At 40.4% G+C, this 15,128-nt stretch overlaps 1 protein-coding gene across 2 annotated transcripts in view; it reads left to right on the top strand.

The window, feature by feature from the left end:
• The window catches only part of myo1ea (myosin IEa), a 50,328-nt gene that overhangs the window by 17,565 nt on the left and 17,635 nt on the right, over positions 1–15,128 (top strand). For both annotated transcript variants that reach the window (XM_080495865.1, XM_080495864.1), the window contains exons 5-13: positions 4,410–4,497; positions 6,777–6,866; positions 7,993–8,124; positions 8,399–8,533; positions 8,782–8,914; positions 12,992–13,188; positions 13,422–13,502; positions 14,113–14,199; positions 14,281–14,364. In XM_080495865.1, the coding sequence (XP_080351991.1) occupies positions 4,410–4,497; positions 6,777–6,866; positions 7,993–8,124; positions 8,399–8,533; positions 8,782–8,914; positions 12,992–13,188; positions 13,422–13,502; positions 14,113–14,199; positions 14,281–14,364 (1,027 nt within the window). The remainder of the gene's footprint in view (positions 1–4,409; positions 4,498–6,776; positions 6,867–7,992; positions 8,125–8,398; positions 8,534–8,781; positions 8,915–12,991; positions 13,189–13,421; positions 13,503–14,112; positions 14,200–14,280; positions 14,365–15,128) is intronic.

The raw sequence follows: 15,128 nt of genomic DNA, 5'->3' as shown, positions 1-15,128 counted from the left end.
TTTCTATAACTTTATATTATTTAATAGATTTTGATTTATTGAATGGACATGTTTACATTTGTTGGGTTTTTTTTTTGGTTTTTTTGTAGGGCTTTATAACATAGTGTCAAATGTCTAGGAACCAAAAAAGGTGACAGTAGCCTGTGCAATGTAATCTGTGAGACCTGGCAGCTGAATGCCATTATAGGCGATGTTAATAGATGGGAGGAGAACAGAACAGAGCTAACAGGTTTCCCCACATCATTTAGCACAGCTGACTGACTGCAGGTGACGTGTTTCTTTCGTGTTTTTCCGTGAAATTGTCTTTCGTTTCACTGAGGCAAAAAAATACACAAATGGGAAAAACAATGCATACTCTACCTAACAGCAGGATCTGACTTCTGCTAAGTCAGGATGTGGGATGGGAACAAAGCAGCTGTTATAGCTGCTATTTTTGAACAACTTCCTGTTTCAGAAGAAATAAAAGAGCACCTGTGTGATCCCTGGCGCAACATCACTCATTCCCTGCATTCAGAGGGGTTTTTGGTACTTTTTTCAGCCTTTCTGACTTTGAATTTCATTGTTTTGGAACAGCAGAGCTGCACAGAGAAAGTATGGTGTCATGGTTGGTAGTTTATCCTCGGGTTATCTGAGCAGCGTGGTTACTATAGTGCTTACCTCATGTTGAATGAGCCCTGCTTCAGCACTTTCGGCCGTTGTTTGGACAGCCAGCAGTTGCTCGTTCAGTTCCCAGCATAAAGGTGGATCTCATAATGAACTACATCAGCAAACAAAAGCCTGGAAGTGGTTTGATGATGAACGGGGTCTCGGTAAACAAAGGCTGCTGTGAACTGCTGGCTGTGCAGTGTGGTCAGCGTCGGCCTGCGTTTGCGCTTTTTCACATTTACTAAGAAAACGTGTGAAGTGATGATGAAGGAAATTCAGCATAAAGTTGGCGGATGTGTTTTGACTTTTTCCTCTTCCTTCAGCATATTCAAGGATGATGATATAGACTTGACTCTATATTGGGCAAGTGACCATATTTATTAATTTCCTCACTTCTTCCGGTTTCTTCCAAACTGAAATGGCTGAGTTATCAGTCACAAAAGACACACTGTACTGTCTCTGCAGGATTATTTGAATTTATGTAGTCAATGATAAAGCACCTGCTTAAACAGCTCATATGTTTTTATCTACACTGCTGTGTTTGGCACATTTGCCTTTGAAATATGAAAAATGATAACACAGTATTTGGTCACAGTACCTGTAAAACATTTCAGGACTGACATATCAGGGATGAATGTTTCAACCTTTTTTGGAAATGTGTGATTTTGGTCTGTTTTTCAACTTTCTCTACAGATTTTATGATAAAGAAATGACACATAATGGTTTATATCTGTTACTTTTGTAAATTTGCAAGTTCTTGGGTGAAAATCTGATCCTTGAAATGGCCTTCAGAAAGACCCTTCTATTGAGATTTTCCACTTTGAAGTATTTACTGCATGGCTAGTCCATAAAGGGTTAACAGGCCTGATGCCTTGATCATATGATAAAGTCCTACATTTTGTGCAGATACATAACCAGTGTCCATGCATGATTTCACAATGTGTTCACAGGTCCACATGATTTTATGTTCCTTCATAGTAAGCTTAAGTTTCATTCTTTCCTTCAACAAGGCACGTGAAGATCAGCTCCTTCAACCTAATCCTGCAAAACACAGCCATATAATGTGTTTGAATGGATTATTCCCATGATTATTCTTTTCTTGTTCTTCTTTCTTAAAGTATTATTCCTGAGCCGTCCTTTCATAGATGCCAACAAAACAAACTGTTGTTATAATTATCCCCCCCTCCCCTCCTTTTTTTTTATTTTTTACAAAGTACACTGTGCATTCAGAAATTACCAGGATGGAAAATAAATTTTTCCTTTAAGGTTGAGTTAAGCCGTAATCTTGGGGACAGGTTTGAATCCCAGTTGCAAAAGAAGAGAATTCGTCATAACAAAATGTTAAATTCTACAGCTTTAGTTGCTGTGGCATCCCATTAAAAGAAACTGTCTAATTGTTTGAAAAGCAATTTTCTTTCTCCACAGGACAAGAAGCTAAGAACAGAAAATTAATTATTCATGGATGAATCCACAATTGATTGTGCTTGTTTGAAAAGGCTTTCCATGACGGTAACATAGAGTATTGTAACAATCATCTGAAGCCCCAGTCATGCTGGGCAAAGCCAAAACTTTTAATTATTATTCTTTTATTGACACCTCGAACTAAAAAGATTTGCTTTCGGCCACTCAAAAACAAGCAGTGATAATGAAGAATTGTCAGATATGAAAATTCATCAGGGCAAAACATCGTCAGTACTTCCTTGCTGCACATTCTTTTGACAATTATATAACAATAAAATGAAAATAAATCCAGACAGTCTCATCATGAAAGAGTTTTTAAGAGTTATTGAACCTCTGCTTCTTCTTCTGAAATGGCTATTTGGATTTAAAAGTGTTGGTCTACTAAAATGTGCCTTAAAACATTGACTCCCATCTTGCTTTCAAGAAGTTCATGTTTTTTTCAAGCTCCTGGGAACACAAAGCTATCGACTTATCAGAAAGTTAATCTTTTTAAAAAGCTTCCTTGAACATACTGTACATGCAACATGTTCAGCAGAAATGCAGCCAACGCCAGGGTTCAGAACAATTTTTGGCTGTGCATCTTCCACATAACTTAAGTCAGTAATAATTTATGAAAGATAATGCTTCAACCTCCTCTGCCTTCAGTAATAAATTGGCTGGTAAATCTCTGCGGAAGTTAACAATGCCTTCAGCATTTAGGCTTCTTAAGAGTGAGTGCACAGCATGTGCTGAAAATAACCCTTCAGACAATCACTTGCAGGAGGAGAAACAATACACTCGGATGGAGCCGGGAGGTTTTACTGACATTTTGAAAGTTTGCTTTTCTTGTTGCAGTGTTGAGGCCAAGACAATGCTTCAGGATCTGCTGGGGACAAGGGGGTATATAGGGAGGGGGGGGATGGGTACAACCATATAGAGACTGCCGTGTAATAGAGTTGGCCCTATGACTTCCTCTGGCAGCCTCTAACAGTCTGCAGCTGTGTTTCTCACAGAGGCTTTACTAACCTGACTCTACTTTAAGGCTCAGAAAGAAAAAAAAAAAACGGACTCCACCGTCAGCCACTGCCAAACCACATATGTCAAAATAAGTATGACCCTGGCAAAGTGAACGGCAGGGAGGGAAAAAAGGCAAATGTAGGGTAAAGGAAAAAGGGAGAAGTAAAAAAAAAAAAAGTAAACAAAACAGCATAGATGTCCTCGTTACAACATGCATTCATCGGCACAGATGTACTGGAATCCATTGCTCACGGAGCGCTGAAAGCTGTTTCCAGTTTGTAAAAAGCGTCTTGTAAGGAATGAGTGGAGTGTATTCACATGACAGTTGTAGCAGGGGCATCTTTAACTGTAATTTCTTGTCCATGTTTTAAGAGAAAAGGCTTGTAGTGTTGTAAAATATTATAGATACAATTACAAGCTGAACTAAGATTTTGATCACTGTTTGGACGAGTACTCATGGTTTTGTATTGCAGGTTAAATGTTCACATTCAGTTTAAAATGTATTAATTTGGCTACAGCTATGCAGTAGTAAGACTCAAGCTGCCGTTTCCCAACATGAATTGGAGAAGGTTTATGTCACACTGTGTGTGAAACAAAATAGAAAAGCAATTGGAGCAAGAAATTGACAAAAGGTACAAAAGACAAAATATTAAATATGATGATTACTTCTCACACATTTCTTCAATTTCTGATTCAAGCCTCCTCAAATTAGTATATACTACTGCTATTGTCTAGATATTCATCATTCAACCACACGGAGCTACATGTAAGAAAAACAACTGAAGCCTGATGACTTAACAAACAAATGGTTTAACATGCATTGTTTAAGCAGGGTGGACCAGAGACATGTGCTTTTAGGAAAGGTCAGGCCCGGGGAGAAAGTCTGTGGCAGATCATTCAACAGATTTCCCAAATAAAGCACTGAGTCAAATAATTGGTTGCATTTTTGGATCTAACAAAATTCAAGGTGAAATTACAAACTGTAACTGGAGGACATGGTTTGGGACTTTTCAGTCTGCACCACAAAGTATTATTCCAAATGACATTGTGAATTTTCAACTTGTTTTATCTTCTGTTAAAAAAATATGTATATATATATATGTATATATATTTAGGTGTAAACTTCTTCACAATGTACCTGTTTGCACAAAAACAAAGGGAATCATGTGAGGTCAGAGAACATAACAGAGCTGATATGTGAGAACATATTCAGGTATCATGTAATATTTTTTAAATTACTCTGGTGTTTTTCTGTGTAAAAAAAAAAAAAAAAAAAAAGCGTGACAAAATTTAAATCTGTTTTCCAGTGGAGAAAGTGGAGCCGGGAAGACCGTTGCAGCCAAATACATCATGGGCTACATCTCCAGAGTGTCGGGAGGCGGACCCAAAGTGCAGGTGAGAGGAGGTTCAGTACATCGTGTAAAATGCATGAAATGTTTGAGATGCTTTGCTGTATAGATTTAATGATAAGTCAGCAATACGCTGTTCCACGTAACAAGGCCTCGATGTGTGATAATTCCTCTCGCACGTGAAATCAAACGACCTGTAGCTACTTGATTCATCCTTCAGCCCCACGTCTTTGTCTTGTCATCGTCATCCTTCATACCCCATTACCAGACCATCAGCAGCCTCTTATTGGTCTCAGCCCCCTCAGCCATCTGGCACCCCCCCCCCCCAAATCTAACAGATGTCCATTTTCTAAGCTTGATAGAGATCTAAAGTTTGATGAGGAAATGCCTTCACCATGATGCTGGTGGGATTTTTATATTTAATCCACTCAGAACTGATTCCAACAAGGCGCATAAGAAATCCCTTTTAGGCTTTATGTTTAACCGTACAGCTGCTTAGTGAAGTGGAATTAAACCCATGTGAGATGTTTACGTTACACTTACACAGCAGTTTGTTCAGTTTACAGAGTTGCCAATCGCAGTGTAAATGTGTATTTTTGAACAACTTGGCTTTTTTTTTTTTTACAATCTCTATTTAAAGATATGTCATGATTACAGCAGATATGCACCTGAACACAAACATACCTGACAGCTTGTCTTCGCCGCCTCTTCCAGCACATTGTTCAGTATCACGTACTCGTCACATGGTTCCTGGAGGCGTTGCACAAACTGTTGTGCACATGCATTCCCCTGTGGTGTGTTGATGATGTATGCTTATTCATGTGTGAAAAGAATCATTTCAAAAAGAGATTTAGTCACTGCGGGTCACCTGTCACTAAATGACTAAATGATCACATCACACTGCTCGTAATAGTTACTTAAAAACAGTTATATTACGGCAGTTTCTCTCTCTCTCTGCCCTGAAACGGCTCAGTTAAGGTATGATTAAGCCTCAACTATATTTCAGTTACTATTTGACAGCTACTTTGCTTTATAGTTCTTCTGAAAGCAACATTAAAAATCAAAGTAAATGAAATCGACATTCACTGGTTTCTACAGTAAATATACTCTTGTTGGACAGTTCACTTTTTTAATGACTATGCTGCTGTTTTATTTTGGGGGTTTTTCCCCAATTTTTTTTATAGAGCATTTTTATTTTTTCGACTAAACTGAACTTCAGCAGAACGGAATGAGTGAATTGGACATTGGACTGACCCACATAGTGCTGACAGCTCAGCTAATGTGACACTACAATAAAATGCTCACATAAATAATATCAGCCTAACAGTTAAACATAGCACAACAGGTTTTTTTTTTGTGTGTTTTTATTATTATTATTAATTCAGACTTAACCTGAGTTAACCTGCTCCCCCATCTGTGTAGTTGTCTGTATCGAAAAAAGGTATTTGCTGAGCTTTAACATAAGCGAGTGTTAGTAGGCAGTAATGTTTTTCAATACGGAGTGTTCCTTCTGCCTTCCTCCCTTCTTGCCTGGATTATTGAATCTCAATACCATATTGAAGTTAGTCACTGTGCCAAAATGGCAATTCTTCTCATTGAATTCACTTCAGATTGACCAAAGTGCATGTCTGCAGCTTCCAAACACCAAAGGTCCAAAAAAATATTGGCTACAACTAAATTGGCTCTTTGAAATCTTGAACGCTTGAACGCTTGATCAGTCTGAACTCCAGTGACGCAAGTGTTCCTTTCGTCACTTACATTGCACTGCTGTTGCTGTTATGTTTCTATTTCATTCAGAACAAATTTTAGGCACACAAAAGATACCAAGAAATGCAGCTTGGCTTCTGTGAACAATCATGCAAGTGGGAATGTCTGCTGTGTCTGTTGTACTGATTTGAAACTCATGTGTGCAAGGCTCACTGGAACCATACTGCCTGCCAGACTTGGTTTGTCTGTCTGTAAATGTGCTACACACACACACACACACACACACACACACACTTGGGTGGAAAGTTCCAAAGGCATACGTACGTTCCAGTGTGACGCCGAGGGTGCGAAGTGCGTGTGCGTGCGTGCGTGCGTGTGTGTGTGTGTGTGTGTGTGTGTGTGTGTGTGTGTGTGTGTGTGTGTGTGTGTGTGTGTGTGTGTGTGTGTGTGTGTGTGTGTGTGTGTGTGTGTGTGTGTGTGTGTGTGTGTGTGTGTGTGTGTGTGTGTGTGTGTGTGTGTGTGTGTGTGTGTGTGTGTGTGTGTGTGTGGCGTGTCTACCTGCTGCACCGTCTGTGTGTGATGTGGCTCACAGCTGAATATGTCCGTGTCTGTCTGCAGCACGTCAAGGACATCATCCTGCAGTCCAACCCGCTGCTCGAGGCCTTCGGCAATGCCAAGACTGTGAGGAACAACAACTCCAGCAGATTTGTAAGGCTTTCATTTCTCAGTTAGCCTTTGAACCTCTTAGCTCAACTCAAAAAATGGCTCTTGGGTAGTAATAAGCAAAAAAAACAGAAGCAGAAGTTATGGATTGAAAAGTCATTTCTTGCTCTCCTTCAGTCATCCTCGGTCTGCCCCTTGTCTCCATCTTTGTATCAGTATTAAGTGGAGGTCTCCACTTGCTCTATTAACCCTGTATAAATGAACCCTTCTCAATTGAAGGGAAGGAAAAAAGCTCTACTACAAACGGCATAAAACAACACATCAATCATGTGGGGAAAAATAATGTTATCTTCTGTTATCGAGGCCACACACATAGTTTATGAAAATATAAGTTTACCCCATTTAAACAGTATTTTTTGGGGGAAGGAAAAGCTCCAAAAATGATAAATAAACCCCAGTATTTATTATTAAAGTACCCTGACCACAGAGACACTCCAGATATGACGAGTCGTCACTGTGAGAATGTTTGAGGACGTTTTTCTGTGTCACACCTTAGGATTTATAGTTATGCCTTTTCCATTTCTTTGCATGAGGCAGCAAACCTCACGTGAATCCTGGTTAACCAGAACTTCTGTAAGGACACATTGCAAAGCAGGATTCACATGCAGGACCGTGAAGGCAGATCCTCCTCTACTGACCAAGAGTTATGGTCAACATGCCCATAAAAACAAGGAGAGGCCTATTTTAGAGAACATCGTCTCAGAACTCTTGTGTTTATTGTTTGAGTTTTAAGGTTTGCATACAAGGCAGATACTAAACAGATGTTTTTAGTTCCAGTTTGGAAGAAGAAATATTGGTCTGGCACTAATGGCATGAGATTACTACTTGTGAAATACTGTCTTTGAATAAATAGTGTCTCTGTTCAGTTTTGGGCTTCTGCCCCAGTTTGGCTGGTGCAGAAGATATTACATTACAGGCGCTTGTCTGTAGACGAAAGCAAGACAAAGAGCAGGATCAGACTTTTACACAAATGTACACACAAGCACCCGCAACCCTACAAGGGCCAGGTGCCAGTAATACGGACTCAATAGCTCTGTGGCTATTAAGCTTTATTGCAGCACTATGCAGAACTTAAAAAAAAAAAAAAAAACACCATGCTTTGATCCATCAGGGAAAATACTTTGAGATCCAGTTCAGCTCCGGTGGCGAACCAGACGGAGGGAAAATCTCCAACTTCCTTCTGGAGAAGTCACGTGTCGTGATGAGAAATCCTGGAGAAAGGAGTTTCCATATATTTTATCAGGTGAGGCTTTTTTCTTTGGACCGGAGGAGCGAGTGGGACACATCTGTCTTGTGAAAGTGCTTGTGGTGAGGGGATTTCAGGACACATTGGACAGGCTTTTTGGCTGCAAAGAAATGGTCAATCTGTTTTTCTTAAGCGGGACTCGAGGGTTCCTGGAAAAGATAAAATCGTTAACTGCTCTTCAGACGGAAAACACAACTAATGCATAATAATCGCAGTACATTTAGGACTCGTATCCTCAAGTGCAATTACGTGATTGATTTCTACCCTGCAGTTGATCGAAGGAGCCAGTGCGGAGCAGAAGAACAGCCTGGGAATCACAAGCCTGGATTACTACACTTACCTCAACCAGTCGGGTTCTTACAAAGTCGACGACATCAATGACAAGAGTGACTTCCAGGAGACGACGGTACGGTCGCCTTCCTCCTGTTCGCTTTGCGTGTTCATCTCAAACCAGTGGTCATGCAGCTCATGATCTTCCCCTTTACATTCCTCTCTCTCTCCTTCACACTCCTTTGTTTTCTTTTCCAACAATCTCCTCCTGTTTTTGTTTACCGGCGAGACCGCAACAGGACTAATTAGAGGACGTGAGCTCGGAGTGAGTAAACCCACACTACGGCCCTGATTTAGCGAGATTTTCTTCCTTTGTTTCCCCAGCATGCTATGGATGTTATTGGCATCTCGTTTGAGGACCGTGCCATGGTGCTGCAGATCGTTGCCGGCGTCCTCCACCTGGGAAACATCAGCTTCAAGGAGTCGGGCAACTACGCTGCTGTGGAAAGTGAAGAGTGTAAGTTGGCTTGCACAATGAGCTGAAAGCCGCCTAATTTTGTGTTTGATGTGGTTTACACTGGATTAGCATAGGGCAACAAGGGAAGCTCACGCTGAAGATTTATTTTTAGTAGGGAGGGGCAGACAAAAATAGAATTTCTATGTTTGTTGTGGTACATTTTTTTTATTTGTTCTGACAATCAGTGGGTGTTTTATGACTTTCTGGTCATATGGGAAGAACTCATTCAACACTCATTCAGAGACATTGTTCCCCTTCTCTTGACGCAGTCATGTCTGGGTCGATATAAATAGGTAAAGGGAAGCTATTCTATAGGAATGTAAACTACACAGCATTTAAATTACGCAATCAACAAATGAAAACAATACATCTGATATTTAGAATGATTACTGCAACAATTTATAGCTAATGTTGATGGACATGACGTGTTTGAACAATGTTGTGACCCGATAGTGCTGTAAAAAAAAAAAAAAAAAATCTCCAGATGGTTCACCTGCCAGATAATTTGAATTCCTCATATGAAATTAAACATTCAAGCTGCTTTGAAAAGTGAAAAGTCTGCGAGTGCCAAGTGTGGAGGCGATTCACACTCTTGCTGTCATAAATGTGTGTATTAAATTAAATAGTTATCTATTTAGTCGTTGTGGAGATCCATTTGACACAAAGTGGCGGATGGTCATTGTTTAACACAGAGAAAACGCAACAGTCTCACACGAGCTGGCACAGCACACAGCGGAGAGGCAAAACTCTCTTGGATTTCAATTAGATGGGGCATTTCTGCTGCTTCAGCAGTCCCCGAAGCACTTTGCATTGTTAGACACACCACTGGTGACAACTGCTGTGTAAGGCGACCAAATCCATTGGGAGCAATTTGAGGCTCAGTGGATGAGCGGAGATGCTGGATCAAACCTGCAACCTTGCAACTGAAAGACGACCCACTCTAGAAAACTGAGCCACAGCCATCGCTGTGAGGAAACCACTTCACGACCAGGCTGGTGGCGTCCTGCTGTTTTTCAGTTTAGGAGACCAGAAGAGAGAAAAGAATAAGAGGGAGACAGACAGGCATGATGGGGGGGCCGGAGGCTCTGATCACAAACTTCTAGTTCCGATGTCCGGGATGCTGGCAGGAGAGAGAACAGACTGCAGGAGAGAGACGGAGTGAGAGTGACATGTCATGGTGGAATAGGGAGAGTGAGACGAGGAGAGCGGTGTCGTATATGAAGACAGGTTTTCCCTCAGTCTAAACCTATGGCAGCTTGAATTGAAAATGGTTGAGGGTGACTCAAGTAGGCCCTGGCAAAAGTCCCATGAGTCATGTTGTTGATTCGCTTAAAACCCGAGGTCGACAGAATACTGAATATACTGAAAACACCGGTGGGTTACTTAAATTGTTCTCGGTCACAATTTAAAAAAGTAAAAAAGTACTCCTAAGTATTGCTTACTTTTGAACAGGATTTACGTGCTTTATCAATGCGAGGCTTTTCAGTTGATTTTCATTCCTAAAATATCTACGTTCAAAGTACACTTCTCGGACAAACGGTAAACTATATGGAATGATACAAAATGTAGGTGTAAATCTGACATTTTCTCTGAACTTCATTGGCTACAAAAATGCACATCAACATGTTTTCATTTTGAGACAAACTGTGGGAATGCCCAGTTGTAATTTCTTCAGAAAAAGTAGTGAAGTAGACTACATGGTGTAAATTGTACCTGAGTATCAGTCAAATTATGTGTTTGAAAAAACAAAAAACGCTCATTAAAGTTCCCAAAACTATGAATTAATTCCAGTAATGTGAGTACTGTATTTCTAACTCGATACTTCCACTCTGGCTTATGACGACACTCGGGTGGACTCTGGGTCGGGGTGATTTCTGTCTCTTTGGATTTTTCTCTGCCTGCTGGTGTCCTGAGCTGCCCTTTGGTTTTCAGAGATGTTTTTCTCTCACCACTTTCACTCCCTAAACTTTTATTGTGTTAATTCAGGGCTGTAGCCAACTGGCTGCGCTCAGGTTACCAGAAAATAAAATGCTGTTGATCTGCGGTCTGAAGGCGTTTCTTCAGAAACTAAAATGACTTGGGGGGGGGGGGGGGGGGGGGGTCTTTGTTCTGTTTCTCCCTTGATTCTTCTCTCCTGCTTGGCTTGTTGTGCAGCGCCTGTGTGATGCAGATGGGAATTCTGCTGCTACTGTACAAAGCCTTTTCTGTTCTGTGCAGACGTAGCAGCAGCACTTCATATTCTCGGCCTTTCCTGTTGCCTTCCGTCGCTGCGTGCTTCAAACGCAGTGTGCTGCACAGTTTGAGAACTCTTCCTCCCTACATGAAAATTCACCAGCTTGCACTTAGTCATTGAGTAAAATCTTGAGATATCTTGGCATTTAACTGAGATCCTTTTCTGTCGTTGGAATGATTCATTAGTTCGAGCCGTCCCTGTTGAACTTTAGGATACAGTGTGTTAAATATTTGGTTTTAAAAGTGTCACTCTGCATATTTTTCATTGTTTCGATTCATCAACGTTAATATCAGAGATCACAAGGGGCTCTGAAGCCTGCTCTGAAGTTGTCAAAAGATCACAAGGTTTATTTATGATCAACATTTGAGTGTAATCCCCTGGAATCATTCGCAGTGTTTGTGTGCTTCGCGCTTTAGTGCTGAATCTGACACAGTAACACCTTCTGCAAATGTTCAGATTCTGGTGCTTGAAATCGGTCAGTCTTTTTGTTTTTTTAAAACTTTGTTTATTGGGTTTTCAACAGATTACATTCGAACATACGTGTATTTTGCAAAAGTACTTGCAGTCAGTCAGTTCTAATCTTAACTTCTCCATTTCTGAATGTAAACATACAACGTGCCTTTATTCAAATGTTTTGGAGCACGACAGGGGTCGAGGAAGGGAGGTGATTATTGACAGAGTTGTTGTTTGGGTTCCCTCTTGTGCAGAGGAGCACGCTTGGCAAATCTCTAACCAACAACACCCCCGATTATCCTCTGCTGCTTTGACTAACAAATTTCCTGCAGGAAAACCTGCGCTTACGTGGCCATTGTTCTGATCATTTCGTGCACACATTGTGTACAGGCCTCCAATCTATACCATACAATCCATAGCTTTCCTGCTGAACACAACAGATGACTTGGCCTCATGATTTAAGCAGGCGTACGGTCAGTCACACCCTCGTGTCCCAAAAGGGGAGCTACTGAAATGGTCTGATGCATTCCCAGACGCAGTGAATCTGCAGGCCTGAGAGCTATTTCCTTTTAGGGGAAGTGAGTCACTGTAATAAGGCAGGGAGGGGCTCTCAGGGGACAATATCAACACCAGGTCGGGGCACACTCGAGGTTTATTTTACGAGTTTACCTAATTCCATTTTATCTTGTATTCAACCGCAATCCAAGACTTATATCTATATTGATTACAGAATAACAATAATTTATGTCCTTGTTATAACTTATCCTCACATATTTATATTTTTATATTGAATGTATGCAGTGTGATGACGAGGAGAACCTTAATAATTTCTACTAAATTCAGAAGGAAATTAAACACGATTGCCTTGTATTTGCATTGGTTCGGTTCCTCTGCAACGCCGACCTGAGGCGACCTTCCCAATGAGTGCAAATTGATTTGCATACTGGCTTTCACATGAATACCTCTGTGCTGTATGAGAGCAGAAAGCTGTCGTAACCTTCAACTTTATGAACTAAAACGCAACAACCGTATCCAATTTTATATTAATGAGATTATTTGTTTGAATTCATAACAAAGCACAGTCCACCGTTAATTGGTTTCTCTGTGTCCTTGTTAGCATTATTGAGTTTCAATCTATCCGAAATAATTCAAACAAGGAAAAGCTGATTATTCTCACATATCCTAAACTTGGATGAAACAAAGTTTGACATTTTTGTGGAATAAAGACTTTTCATTAATATTAATCATCTTCTGCTGCTATGACACAAACTTTTTATTGCCTGTTTATTAAGGGGGTAACAATAAGCATAGATCCCAGGTTGAATTATTTTGTTTTATATCACTGAGGGGTTTTTTTTTGTGTTTTTTTAAAATCTCCTGTCTTTCAACAGTTTTGGCCTTTCCTGCGTTTCTTCTTGGAATTGATCAAAACCGCCTGAAAGAAAAACTGACGAGCCGAAAGATGGACAGCAAGTGGGGCAATGCGGTGGAGTCTATCGACGTGACCCTGAACGTGGAGCAGGCGTGTTACACCCGTGACGCTCTCTCCAAAGCGCTACATTCTCGCGTCTTCGACTACCTGGTTGAGGTAATTGGTTGGTTGTATATTTTAATCACCTGCTCCAGCTTTACACAGAATTAATCGGAATATACAATCTCACTGATCGTCCACTTTAATTAATTGATATTTTTGAACCGACGGCTCTCTGTCAAAAACTTTGTTTTTAAACATAAAATATTATACAAAACAAATAAATTGAGGCTGTCAAAAATGCATTTTTTTGAGGACAATGTAGTTTGTTTTTTGGTTTTTTTTTTCAGTCGATCAACAAAGCCATGGTGAAGGATCATCAGGAGCTCAATGTTGGAGTTTTGGATATTTATGGCTTTGAAATCTTTCAAGTAAGTTTTTATAACTATTTCCTGAGCTGACACATGCCTACAGGAACTTTGTACTCTGCAGCAGCACATAAATTAGATTAACTAGCATTATCTTTGAGCATTTAAACAGATTTACCACAAAGGATGAGACTAATTTATTAAGTATGAGGATTAGGCCCCATCTCCTGATTGAACATGCTCTTCTAATCTGATTAATTGTTTCTGCAATGACCCCAGACATGGAAGTAGAAGTGTGATTGTAGTATTTTGGTTTGCAAAGAGCTTCATATTCCCATTTGAAAGGTTATAGGAATGGAGGTTTTTAATCTGCTTTTCCAGGTTTATCTGTTTTTCAATTTGAAGGTTTTCTGACAATGTAAGAGAAGGTCACCTTGATAGCCACGAGTCACTCAACAGGAAGATAAGAGACCGCCGTCGCTAAATGTTTAGGCTGACGGTCCATTGTATGTACTGTGAATTGCACAATGTAGCCTTTCCTTTGATATGAGGCGCCCAGAGCATGGTTCCCCCTTCAAACAAAGCCCATTGAGCTCAGAGGATATCCGCACTCTGCTGGAGACGAAGCTCACCAACTCTGTTTGCACTTCATCAACCGTGGTGTCTCTTTCAGAAAAATGGATTCGAACAGTTCTGCATCAACTTTGTGAACGAGAAGCTGCAGCAGATCTTCATTGAGCTGACTCTGAAAGCCGAGCAGGTAATAAATCTCCACACTCTTCATCTTTTGCGCCTCTGGAGATTGTATTCTCTCACCCCCGGCTGTCACCATGTCCTGTAGGAGGAGTATGTGCAGGAAGGCATCAAGTGGAGTCCTATTGAGTACTTCAACAACAAGATTGTGTGCGACCTCATCGAGTCCAAGGTAAAAAAAAAAAAAAAAAAAGAAGCCCCAAATAATATGAAGTCTGATGTTTAATTCTACCTTTTTGGAATTTCATACTAAACAAATGATTTTATGACGCTTACTTGGGTTTTACAAACTTGTGATGGACAGATGGTTTCTAAAGTTCATTCATAATGTTTGGTCAGCTGTTGGATAGAACAGGTCGTTTCTTAACTGGAATGTTGCAGGTTTGATATCCCATCTGTCCAGATGTTAAAGTGTCTTTGAGCAAGACACTGAACCCTAAAGTACTTAAAATTGAGGGATTGAGCGTCTGACTGTGTGTGTGAGACTAAAAAAGTGAAGTTGTATTGGGGGGCTGCTAAACCAGTGGTAATGTGCTCTGTACGTTAAATCTATTTAACAGTACCTGGTTAGTCGAGAACGGCCGTACTGAGGTGTAGTGGTTAGTGCTCACACCTCACAGTGAGATTACTCGCAGTTTCAGTCCTACCTTTATGTGTGGAGTTTATATGTTCTCCCTGTATAATCTGTTTAAATAATCTGTTCACCTGGAATATCTGGACCAATTAAATGGTTCAATCCTATTTAGCAGCTGGACATTATGATAGATTAATATGAAATACAGAAACAAAACGAAAAAATAAGAAATGTCGAACAAAACTACAAGAAGCACTTTTTTTCATTCAGGGACAAATTGTCCAAACGGTATTTGTGTTAATCTTTTAAGTTTATGCGTTATTTCTCCAATTAGAGTCAGGACGGAGCCTGTGACAATAAGC

This window comes from Blennius ocellaris, assembly GCF_963422515.1.
Source record: "Blennius ocellaris genome assembly, chromosome: 1".
In the NCBI taxonomy this organism is placed as follows: Eukaryota; Metazoa; Chordata; class Actinopteri; order Blenniiformes; family Blenniidae; genus Blennius; species Blennius ocellaris.
Note: the sequence above shows the minus strand (reverse complement) of the source record. Positions and strands in the feature narration are given on the sequence as shown.